The 12,710-nt window shown below is 44.7% G+C and overlaps 2 protein-coding genes across 3 annotated transcripts in view; one reads left to right on the top strand and one right to left on the bottom strand.

The window, feature by feature from the left end:
* Positions 1-12,710, top strand: part of LOC123351545 (sodium- and chloride-dependent GABA transporter 2) — a 503,805-nt gene that overhangs the window by 92,483 nt on the left and 398,612 nt on the right. The gene's annotated exons all lie outside the window — the stretch shown is intronic.
* The window catches only part of LOC123351556 (sodium- and chloride-dependent betaine transporter-like), a 58,325-nt gene continuing 55,526 nt past the window's right edge, over positions 9,912-12,710 (bottom strand). Inside the window, exon 15 of one of the 2 annotated variants that reach the window (XM_044990984.1) lies at positions 9,912-10,918. In XM_044990984.1, the coding sequence (XP_044846919.1) occupies positions 10,757-10,918 (162 nt within the window). In that variant the 3' untranslated portion in view covers positions 9,912-10,756. The remainder of the gene's footprint in view (positions 10,919-12,710) is intronic. The other variant, XM_044990989.1, reaches the window with a different exon arrangement.

Genomic DNA, 12,710 nt, shown 5'->3' with positions numbered 1-12,710 from the left:
AAGTACTGAACTTAATAAAAAATGTCAGTCACAGGTTTCTTGATATGCCCTGAAGTTTGTCAGACATTTATTTGCAAAAACTTTGTAGTACGGGTGAGTCAGCTGTCTTGCTGAATACAACATTAAATATTGAATACATGATGCAGCTCTTCTCTGTTTTAAAATATAAAATCAGCTTAGAAATACTGATTAAGAAAATGTAAATGTGCTCTTTTGCCTTCATAAAGTAATCATTCCAGATTTAACTCACTGAAACAGACATTAATTTAAATTAATCAGTCACAGAGATTTAGTGTGTTCATAACAATGTTCATTGCTTTTAGAAAAAAGGAACACTAAGGGTATGTCTACACTACAAGACTATTTCGAATCAACTTAATTCGAACTTGTGGAATCGACCTTATGAAGTCGAAGTTGTGTATCCACACTAAATACACTAGTTCGACTGTGTGAGTCCACAGAAACAGGGCCAGTGTCGACTTTGGAAGCGGTGCACTGTGGGAAGCTATCCCACAGTTTCCGCACTCCCCGCTGCCCATTGGAATTCTGGGATTTCCCCCCAATGCATGCTGGGGGAAAAAATGTGTGGAGGGTGGTTTTGGGTAACTGTCATCATTGAACCGTCAATCACGCCCTCCCTCCCTCCCTCCCTCCCTCCCTGAAAGCGCCTGCGGGCAATCTGTTCATGCACTTTTCTGCTCAGTGACAGCACGGGCGCCACAGCACTTTGAGCACGGATCCCGCTGCAGTTATGGCCGTTGTCAACTCCTTGCACCTTATCGTCCACCTCTTCCACAGTCAGCTGCTGAGAAATAGGGCTACTTTTCAATGGTGCTGCGAGCACTGGTGGACCATGGGGGACGTTTTACCAACATCAACGTCGGGTGGCCAGGCAAAGTTCATGACGTGCGTGTTTTGCCCACCCCGCTTCCCCAACTTCCAACACACGTTTAAAAATAAAATACATGTTCCACTGTAACTTTACAAAGGTTTCTTTATTGATGACTTTGCGTTACAGGGTTGAAACTGGGACACGGACTGTGCTGGGTAGGGTGTGCAGTGATGTAAAGACCGCCTGTAAACTCGAGGAATGACAGGCTCCTGCTCCCAGAGCAGTCTGCAGTGCTGGACTGGATGTTTCAATGGAGCCTGCCATCTCTCCTTTTTGGGACTCTGTGTGCAGGGGCTATGTGGCCTTTTGGCGGGGGAGGACGGATACAGATTCCTCTGCTGCGTGGCTCTGTGGTCCAGGACAGGGACCGTTGCATGAGATCTGTAACCCCCCTCCCCCGCTACAAAGTCACGTACCCCCCCACCCACACAGAACCTGCAAACGACCTCCCATACCGATCAGGGTGCGTACTGAGTTAATGTGTGTGTGACCTGCTGCTGATCCTGCCCACATGTCTGTACCCTGGTAAAGGTGATTGTCCTGTCCAATTACCAACCCCCTTCCCCCCCTTCAAACACAGTCTCCTCTAAAAGAACATGACGGAAACAGTAATTAACAGAAAAGTATTTTTTATTATCAACTAGACAGTTAGGGGATGAAACTGGGATGGGGGCTTGGGTGAGGCGGGAAGGAAAGGACTTCTCAAAATTTAGGGTATGAGAGCTTTTGGGTACTTGAGCACTCTGCTGGGGTGCAGTGACAGTTTTCACGGCCTCTGGCGCCCCTCCTTCTGGTTATTTTGGGTGAGGGGGGTATGGGACTTTGTGGCGGGGGAGGGCGGTTGCAGATACACTGCAGGGGGGCTCTGTCCTCCTGCCTGAGGTCCTGCAGAACATGCACAAGGCGCCGGAGCATGTCCGTTTGCTCCCTCATTAGTCCAAGCAGCGTTTGAGTCGCCTGCTTGTCTTCCTCACGCCAGCTCTCCTCCCGTTCGCTGTGTGAGCGCTGGTACAGAGAGAGGGTCTCCCTCCACTGGCTCTGCTGGTCCGCCTCGTCTCGGGAGCACCCCATAAGTTCAGCGAACATCTCATGCCATGTCTTTTTCTTTCGCTGCCTAATCTTTGCCAGCCTCTGTGAGGGGGATGCTGTGGCAGGTCTGGACACAGTCGAAGCTGTGTGATGGGAAAAAGGGAGTGAATTCCTTGCAAAGATAAATTTTTGCGAACAATGAACACAGTCTAGTCTGTCTCTGTGAATTCTGGGTTGAGATCCCAGTGCCTGATGGGGCAAAAACCATTTTTGCGGGTGGTTCTGGGTAAATGTCGTCAATCATCCCTTCCTCCGGGAAAGCTACAGCAGACAATCATTTCAAGCCCGTTTTCCCTGGATTGCCCTGGCAGACGCCACAGCGTGGAAACCATGGAGCCTGTTTTGCCTTTTGTGCCTGTCACCGTATGTGTACTAGATGCCGCTGACAGAGGCGGTCCAGCAGCGCTACACAGCAGCATGCTTTTGCTTTTGCATGACAGCAGAGATGGTTACCAGCCATACTGTACCATCTACCATACCATAAATTGGTAATAAGATGGTCATGGTTACCAGTCCTTTTGCACTGCACCATTTGCTGCTGTCATAAGTGCCCCTGGCTGAGATCAGCCAGGGGCGCAAAAGCCAAAATTGGGAATGACTCCCTGAGTCAATCCCTCCTTTTTGGTATCTAAAAATAGAATCAGTCCTGCCTAGAATATGGGCAAGTGTACTAGAGAACCACTGTATCAGAGAACCAGAGAGCATAGCTGCTCTGTGTCAGATCCTGCATAGATTATGAGCTGTATGCTATTCACAGGGGGTGCTCCTGCAACAACCCCACCTGTTCATTCCATTCTTCCCCCAGCCTTCCTGGGCTACCATAGCATTGTCCCCCCACTTGTGTGATGAAGTAATAAAGAATGCAGGAATAAGACACAGTGACTTGTTAGTGAGAAATGAGTGGAAGGCAGCCTCCAGTTGCTATGATAGTCCAGATAGGACATTAAGGAGTGTGGAGGAGAGGAGCCCAGCATCCTGCTGCTAGTCCAGGGGCAATTGAATCTTTTCTTTACACATGAAGGGTGGGGGCTGATGAAGCTCAGCACCCTGTTGCTATGATGAAGACGGTTACCAGCCATACTGCACCATCTACCATGAAAAATTAGGTTCACCTGACATTGGGGGACCTGACAGATGCTAGTCGGCATGGTTACCAGTCCTTTTGCACTGCCCCATGTGCCAATAGGCTGATGATGACGATGGATATCAGTCATATTGTACCGTCAGCCACCCATGGCGGGGGGGGGGGGAGCAAGGATATTGGTGTTGAGTGCTGCAGCATCGCATCTATCTGCAGCATTCAGTAAAGATACGGTGACATGTAAAAGAGTCAACAGAGGATTGTTTTCCCTTTCACTTCTGGGGGTGGGGGTGGTGTGCGTAAATTGCCGAGCTATGCCCTGACCCACCGCGGACACTGTGTTTGACCCTAGAAGCATTTGGAGCTCAGCCAAGAATGCAAATGCTTTTCGGAGACAGCAGGAACTGTGGGATACCTTGCGTCCTCAGTCCCCCCTCCCTCCATGAGCGTCCATTTGATTCTTTGGCTTTCCGTTACGCTCGTCACGCAGCAGCGTGCTGAGTCTCTGCTATGCCGTCTGTCCGGAGATTTTTTAAAAATACTTTGGACCAGGCGTAACATTACAGTAATTCCCCTAATTAGATGCAGGAGTCTCCGAGCGAGATCACCCTGAGGATGGTCACTGAAGGAGATAGAGAGCGCATGCTGCGTGAAAGCCAGCACAAACCAGGGGCCTATGCAGCCGTGCTCGGGGAGGCAATGCTCCCTGAGTACCTCATGAAAGCCTCGCGCGGAAAAGTGTGCTACCACGGAGCACCCAATAAGGCAGCTCTCCCCAGGAACCTCCTGCGGAGGCTTTTCGATTACCTCCAGGAGAGCTTCGTGGAGATCTCCCAGGAGGATTTCTGTTCTATCCCCATGTGACGTTATCACTGTGATATAATATCTCATTGAAAGGGGAAAGGGCCAGAAAGAGTTAATTAACTCATAGACTGACCTGACCCATGGGTAAACCTTGAGGACCGGTTAGGAAGATCTGTAAATGACTAGAGCTTTGAAATGCAAGTCTGCATTGTTAGAGGTAGAAAGGAAAATGTTTGCTCAGGTCTTGTGATGCAAGCAAACAAGTCTTGTCTATTGCTATAGTTTTAATTCAAAGATCAAAAGAGGAATATTAACATTTATGATGATACTTGAGTGAAATAGTATTATTGTCTATGTGTCTCTTTGAAGGTTGTGCTAACCTGTATCTGAACTGTTTAATGGATAAATTACTCTGTGCTAATTGCCAGGATGTTTGGGAGAAGGAGTTGAGCCTATTGTTTTCTCAGGCCGAAAGGCTGCTGGAAATGTATAAGAAGCCTGGGACACAATCCTTCTTCATCTCAGATCTGCTTTGGGTTTCAAGAGGGGGAAACCTTAAGCCATAAGGATTGAGATCACCAGTCATTGACTGGAGCCACCCTGAATATGGAACTTGGACTATAACCTCTGGACTATTTCTAAAAGGACTTTTGGCAACTACAAGCTCATCTCTACTGTGTATCTGAACCTCAAGAATTGAATTCAAGACTGTCTGTAGATTAATCTTTTAACCAACACTCTCTATCTTTTCTTTTTTAATAAATTTTAGCTTAGTTAATAAGAATTGGCTATAGCGTGTATTTTGGGTAAGATCTAAGTTATAATTGGACCTGGGTATGTGGCTGATCCTTTGGGATTGGAAGAACCTTTTCTTTTATATGATGAAGTAAGATTCTTAGGAATCATCATCATATCTGACAGGTGTGTCTGGACGGAGGCCTGAGGCTGGGCACTTTAAGGGAACTGCAGGGTTTGGACTTCTAAGTGACCAGTGAGGTGCTGTAGAAGCTGTTTTGTGCTGGTTGGTAAATCTAAGTATTGGAATAACCACCAGCATTTGGGGTTTGTCTGCCCTGTTCTGTTTGCAGTTCACCCTGATTGAGTGACCTCAGCTGGCTCCCACGGGCAGCACCGTCACAGTGGCGTAGTCGGCAGGATCCACAGAACCAGGTCAATTAAGCTTTGGGTCAGAACCCCACGCTATCCAAATTCAAAATTTGGGATTGAGAGTTTGGTTGGTTAAAGAGCAGTGACCGTGAGGCAGAAAGTAACAGCAGAAGCAATGAATCTGCAAGCCCTGATGGACAGCCTGCAGTTTGAACATGAGCAAAAACTGGCAGAAATTCGAATGAAAGAGAAGCAAGCCTTGGCCCAGCTGGAGGAAGAGGCTGCTGAAAGAAAGAAAGAAGCTGCTAAGAGAAAGAAAGAGGCTGCTGAGAGAGAAGAAAGAGCTCGTAAGGGGCGTCTGGAGCTGCTGGCTGCTGAGGAAAAAGCTCGACAGAGGCAACAGGAGCTGGAACAGGAGACCCGGAAGATGCAACAAGAAACTGCCAGACTTCAGCTCCAAGTCAAAAAAGCAAGGGAAGAACAGCAGAAACTGTATCCTCTTGAAAATCCAGTTTATAACTGTGTTGATAGGTGGTATTACTCTGGGCAGTTTACTGCGTTTAACCAGTTTTGCTATGGCTATGCAGAGGGGGATTCTAACCTGGTGGGAAATAGCTGTTTGTCTGTGAATGAAGTTTCTGAATGTCTGTCTAATGTCTCAGAAGTGAATCTGGAATTAGATCAGGAGCAAAAAAATCTCATTGGTGAGGAGAATATTTCTCAGAAGCAGATTAAAGTAGATGGTCAGGTGAAAGCCCTAACTGAGGAAGGAAAGGGTAGATCTGTGATGGGTGATGGATTGGTGGCTAGTACAGCTTGTAAAAGTGAACCTAAAATGGGTAACTGTGATTTGCTGGAAGTAGCTCAGTGTAGTGAAAAGAGCAGCAGCTTATCTGTTGGGAGTGGCAATGTGCCTGGTAGGAAAAGTTTGGAGGAGCCTAGGCAGCCGTGTGAGCCGATGGCTTTGTCTAGTCAGCAGTTTGGGAAGGGAGGGATAGTGGAAGATGAGTGTCCCTGTCCCTTACCTGTTTCCTGTGTGGAGAAATGTGACAATGGAGGGAATGTGCCTATGTCGGTCGGGGGTATTGACTTGCCTATGAAGGAAGCTACCCCAGTCTCCAAGCAGTTGTCTGTGAACAGCCCTGTGTGCTGGGACAAGGGAAGTGAAATCCCAAGCTGTGTGTCTGGTAAAGGAGAATGTGTCTCCGGCTCTTCTGTGTCTGTGAAGCAGACAGAAGGGGCCTTCCAGCCTGTGATGGTTGAGGGTGATTCAGTTGTCTCGGAGTCGGTTGTAGATACAGCTAAAGCCCAGGAAGGGAATGGTCCTGAGTTTGTGTCTGCTGGGGAGAATGGCACTGTAACTAGGTTGCATCCAGTTAGTGTCTTAGCAAAATCCCAGAGAACAGACAATTCTGGTGCTTGTAGTTTGCCAGTTGCTGATGTGTGGTTGGAAAAGGGTGTAGCAGCTCTGTCTGATCAGGGTGATACCCTAGCCAGGGCACAAGGAGAGCATGAAGGTGATTTAAGTGTGTTACCTACTGACAGTTTAACAACTTATAGCAAGAAGGAAAAGATTCCTGAACTAGTTCATGGCCAAGGGAAGGAGATTGCTTCTAACCTGTTATCTAGAAAGTCTGTAGGTTTGCCTAAAAGGGAATTGTCTAGAAATCTGCCTGAAGGGCCAAAGGTGATCATGGATGTAAGTAAAACCCAAAAAGAGTCTGTTGTGGCTCAGGAAAGTGTTCCTTTAGAGCAAACCCTGGGTGAAGAGGGTAAGAGCAAAATTTCTGTGAAAGGTAAATTGTTGCTTAGAGAAGCTGCTAAGGAGAGAAATCCTCCTGGTAATCTGTGCAAGCAGTTTACTGCGACTGAAGGGTGTGAAAGTAATTTAATCAAGACAGTTTCAGTTCCTAACAGCCAGAAATTTTCTGTTGTGAATGGATCCACTGACTTTCCTTGTGAAAAATCCAGTGTGGGTAGCTTTAAAAAGGTCTCAGATGGAGTAAGAGCTGTTAAAAAAGTTGAGCAGCCCCATAACCAAGTGGCTGTATGTGGCCAGCGTGTTGTGAAGACAATGGTGTTGGAACAGGAATGTCTCCATGCTGATTCTGTGAGTGAGCAGTCTGTGCTTCAGGGGCTGAGGACAGATTTGGTTACTGGTGTGTCAGAGCGAATCCAATCCACTATTGTTCTAAGCGAGCTTTACCTTGAGTTCATAAAAATATTCAATCATGTTATTGAACATGAGCTGGGTAAACCATTTCTGTTATACAGTGACATGGCTTCTAACCAATACAAACTGTAATAAAACAAAACCCAGGATGGGGAGCTTTTGGGATGCAGTCGGTGATGTTTGTGTCATCCCTTCCTGCATCAATTTTGCGTTGGGGGTGTGACGTTATCACTGTGATATAATATCTCATTGAAAGGGGAAAGGGCCAGAAAGAGTTAATTAACTCATAGACTGACCTGACCCATGGGTAAACCTTGAGGACCGGTTAGGAAGATCTGTAAATGACTAGAGCTTTGAAATGCAAGTCTGCATTGTTAGAGGTAGAAAGGAAAATGTTTGCTCAGGTCTTGTGATGCAAGCAAACAAGTCTTGTCTATTGCTATAGTTTTAATTCAAAGATCAAAAGAGGAATATTAACATTTATGATGATACTTGAGTGAAATAGTATTATTGTCTATGTGTCTCTTTGAAGGTTGTGCTAACCTGTATCTGAACTGTTTAATGGATAAATTACTCTGTGCTAATTGCCAGGATGTTTGGGAGAAGGAGTTGAGCCTATTGTTTTCTCAGGCCGAAAGGCTGCTGGAAATGTATAAGAAGCCTGGGACACAATCCTTCTTCATCTCAGATCTGCTTTGGGTTTCAAGAGGGGGAAACCTTAAGCCATAAGGATTGAGATCACCAGTCATTGACTGGAGCCACCCTGAATATGGAACTTGGACTATAACCTCTGGACTATTTCTAAAAGGACTTTTGGCAACTACAAGCTCATCTCTACTGTGTATCTGAACCTCAAGAATTGAATTCAAGACTGTCTGTAGATTAATCTTTTAACCAACACTCTCTATCTTTTCTTTTTTAATAAATTTTAGCTTAGTTAATAAGAATTGGCTATAGCGTGTATTTTGGGTAAGATCTAAGTTATAATTGGACCTGGGTATGTGGCTGATCCTTTGGGATTGGAAGAACCTTTTCTTTTATATGATGAAGTAAGATTCTTAGGAATCATCATCATATCTGACAGGTGTGTCTGGACGGAGGCCTGAGGCTGGGCACTTTAAGGGAACTGCAGGGTTTGGACTTCTAAGTGACCAGTGAGGTGCTGTAGAAGCTGTTTTGTGCTGGTTGGTAAATCTAAGTATTGGAATAACCACCAGCATTTGGGGTTTGTCTGCCCTGTTCTGTTTGCAGTTCACCCTGATTGAGTGACCTCAGCTGGCTCCCACGGGCAGCACCGTCACACCCCATATATAGAGAGACCTCCTTTTCACATACTTCAGATTCCTGTTATATTAAGAATAAAAGTTTACATGGTTAAAGCACTTACCGACTGCTCCTTCCCCTGATTCAGGATCCAGGTTAATGGCCGGGGAGGGTTGGTAGGGGATCTCCGTGACGGTGATGAAGAGATCCTGGCTGTCGGGGAAACCAGCGTTGTAAGCGCTGTCGCCTGCCTCGTCCTCCACAAACCCTTCCTCATCTTCCCCGTCCGCGAACATCGCCGAGGAACTGGCCGTCGACACTGTCCCATCGTCAGAGTCCATGGTCACTGGTGGGGCAGTGGTGGCAGGCTCCGTAGCGTCCGTTTGCCGCTTTGATTTTTTGGTAGCCTTGTCTGGGGTCCTTGATTTTCACACGGCGCTGCGTTGCATCCCGGCTGTATCCTCTGTCTCTCATGGCTTTGGAGACCTTCTCGTAGGTCTTTGCATTCCGTTTTTTGGAGCGCAGCTCCGAAAGCACAGACTCCTCGCCCCACACACCGATCAGATCCAAGAGTTCCCGGTCAGTCTATGCTGGGGCCCTCTTTCTATTCAGAGATTACATGAACTTCTCTGCTGGAGAGCTCTGCATTGCTGCCGGTGCTGCTGAGCTCGCCCCGATGTCCAAGCACGAAATGAGATTCTAACTGTCCAGACAGGAAAAGGAATTCAAATTTTCCCGGGACTTTTCCTGTGTGGCTGGTCAGAGCATCCAAGCTCGGACTGCTGTCCAAAGCGTCAACAGAGTGGTGCAGTGTGGGATAGCTCCCGGAGCTACTAAGTTCAATTTGCATCCACACCTAGCCTAATTCGACATAGCCATGTCGAATTTAGCGCTACTCCCCTCGTCGGGGTGGAGTACCGAATTCAAACTAAAGAGCCCTCTAGGTCGAATTAAATGGCTTCCTGGTGTGGACGGGTGCGCGGTTAATTCGAATTAACTCTGCTAAATTCGAATTAAAGTCCTAGTGTAGACCAGGCCTAATTTACTGTGTGCGATCTCCATAACAACACACATTTAAGAAATTTCACCCACTTTAAAAAATATGTTTCCAAACATTTTAGGCATAACAAAGGATTTTATATCGTACTAAGGTACTGATTTTGCTTAAAGCTAGTTCATCAGATAGTCAGAAGTAAAGAAAGGGAAACTCTTTGTCCAGCTATCTGGAAGCAAAGGGCTGTTGCTTCCTTCAATGCGGGGTATGGGGAGAAGGGGTGAAGGGAGAAATGGGTGGACAGAAAGGACAGGAAGACTTTGGAAGTAAGTTTTTTTTACTATAGTAATTAAAAATGTGTATTTTAGACAAGGGTGATCTTTTGAAGAATTTATTTTAAAAAAACTATATGTCTGAAGATCCAAGCATTTAAGGCTAAAGATGATTGTGCATCTAAAAATCTATGCAAGGATTTTTTAGAGATGTGATTTTATAATCTTCACCAACTCACTAATGAAATATTTTTAAAGCAAATTTTAAACTAAGGTCCTGTAGACTGACATGTTCTGAGTAAATATTACAGTCATGCACAACTGTTTTTGTCAGTACATTCAGAAATAATAATTAGAGACATATCAATCTCCTAGAGCTGGAAGGGACCTTGAAAGGTCATCGAGTTCAGGCCCCTGCCTTCACTAGCAGGGGGTTGGCAAATGCCTGTTAAATGTCATTACCCCTTGAATGGCTCTTTAACAGGTTCAGTGTTGTACTAATAGGTCTGGCAGGCTGGAGACTCTCTTTTAACTACTAGATCCCCTTCCCAGGAAGACTCAGAGCCTGCAGTATGTGATTGGCTCTCTCTCCCTGGTATGTAGGTGACCTACCTGTGCACTCTCTTGTGTCAGCTGCCTGCTTTTTATGTACTTATAAACCGTTTAACTTGTTCCTTTTGCTCACACCCCCTCATTTTGTGCCTTTACCTTCCTGACTTTACTTCTGAACCTCTCTACTCTTTGCAATTTCCTTTCCCCATTATTTTATATCTACTGTTCTTTTTTCAGTGTCAGGGCTCTAAATGCCTCTGGTGAAGTCACACTGCTCTTTCCCAGGTGCAGAAGGAGAGAGCTGTCCCAGCGGTGTCAAAAGAACTGCCATCCCAAGTCTGTACAGTTAACTACCTGATAAACTTGGGGAGGGAGAAGGATGTCCCAGAGTCACTGACTAGGATGGCTTTGCCTCGGTGTGCAGAAGAGAAATGAGGAGTGCATTGTCCCAGGTGTGAAGAGAAGCCACCTCAGGAACGAAAGGGGGAATCACTCCAGAATGCAAAGGCAAAATCCTTTCCCATATGCTTTACAAGTGAGTTTCCTTCTCCGTGATTATGAGCACTTCCTTGGCTGATGGGGATGAGATCCTGTATTCTGCTTTGGGGCTCTCCAATGGTTCAGACACGCTAGCCCGGTGCTTCTTTGGCTGAGGCAAGTCCTCCGCTGGGGAAGTGAGTTGCTTTAGCCTCTGCAGAGAGACAGGCAGACAGAGGGAATCTCTGTTAATTAAACTGACACCCAATAGCAATCCACAGTAATTGCTGTGGGCAAAGGCATTTCAGAGAGCTAATCCTCTCCTCTTTCCATTCTTCTCACCCACCCACACGGCTGGCTCTAGTTTTTTTGTTGCCCCAAGCAAAAACATTTTTGCCTGCCCTCTCCCCCTCACCGCTTTTTTTGGCTTTTACATGTTTGCACTTTGCAGTTTTGTTTTGACTGTTTAAACTTTTTAAAAAATGAAAACAGAATTTGTAGTTAGTGAAATAAAACAGTTTCCTACTAGGGTAATTTTAACATTTAATTTTAACAAAAACACAATTACAAACAATTTGAGTTCAACTATACACTGTAATAAAAATGTTAGTGTCTTCCAGTTTCTCATAAATTAAAATAATTTATCTGAACTGAATTTTTCTGGTTTTTATACTTGCGGTCTTTTAATAAGTCAGTGAATCTAATTTTTTTTGCAAAAAAGTCCTGACATACGATTTTGACATGATGGACCTCAAATAATTTTTTAATAATTTCAATTTTGAGAAACTGTGCTCACCAGAAGCCCCTGATACTGGTAATGTTAAAAGAATGCGTAATGCTATAGCAGTGTTTTGAGTGAAAAAATAATTTCTTGCTATAAATTCTAATACTTTTAGAGGAGAAGTTTTAGGCCTTATTAGCTCATATACAGTAGAATTGTATGATGAATTAATAGCTTTATCAATGTCAGCAGCGTTATCAGTACTCAGCGCTAAATGTAGGGCTTGGCACTGCTTCATGAGGTCTTCTTTGGAAAACTGATTTTTAATATTTCCAATATCCTATAAAAATTCAAAAGTTTCACAATGACCATGCAACTGACAAAATCTTTCTTCAATGGAAGTTATAGCTACATCCAAAATACAATAGAAACATTCAACTTTAAACCTTTTGTTTGGCTCAAGAATAGGATCATCGTGATCATCATAACAAAACTGTCTTGTTTTTCCCCCGAGGATGAATGAATCGTTGAGGTGCAAACGTCAGTTCAAAATCAAGATCCTCTGCTATTATTGTTGCTTCTTTGTCAGTTTCTTCAAATCCTTCATCTGAACGGTATTTTTTTTTAAAAATATTCCAGCGTTTTATTCAAAATAGTCTTTCCCTCGGATATGTCTATTATGTTCTGCATAACTTTGCTGGTCAAATTAATTTGATTTAGAATATTGTGCCAAATAACCATGCAACATGAAAATTGAAACTGCATCATCTTCTGAGCCAATGTTTCAGCTTCATGTCGAAATGAAGGATCATATGACAAGTCCTGGCTTATTTTGAATAGTGCATCGTAAATCTCTCCTGATGAATATTGGAATGGTCTAATAGCATCTATCCTGCCTTCCCATCTAGTTTGACTTAGAGGTTTAAGTGTGAGTTTTTCTTCAAGATGCTTCAAGACTGCCCAACGGTGTGTGGAAGCACTAAAAAGTTGTAAATTGCTTGCACTGTGGTAAAATATGAAACGGCATCTTTAGATGATTTGGCGGCATCACTGAGAACCAGACTGAGCGAATGCGCATGGCAAGGAATGAAAAAAGCTCGATTGTTTAAATTCAATATTCTTTGCTGTACACCTGCATGTCGTCCTTGCATGTTTGAGCCATTATCGTACCCTTGGCCGCGCATATTTTCTAAAGGTATTCCATCATGTTCCAATCTCTGTAGAATTACATGTGTGAGGGCTTTCCCAGGAGTTTCGTTCACAAATTTCACTTCTGCATTTTCAT

The sequence above is a fragment of the Mauremys mutica genome, chromosome 1, assembly GCF_020497125.1.
Source record: "Mauremys mutica isolate MM-2020 ecotype Southern chromosome 1, ASM2049712v1, whole genome shotgun sequence".
Classification (NCBI taxonomy): domain Eukaryota; kingdom Metazoa; phylum Chordata; order Testudines; family Geoemydidae; genus Mauremys; species Mauremys mutica.
Note: the sequence above shows the minus strand (reverse complement) of the source record. Positions and strands in the feature narration are given on the sequence as shown.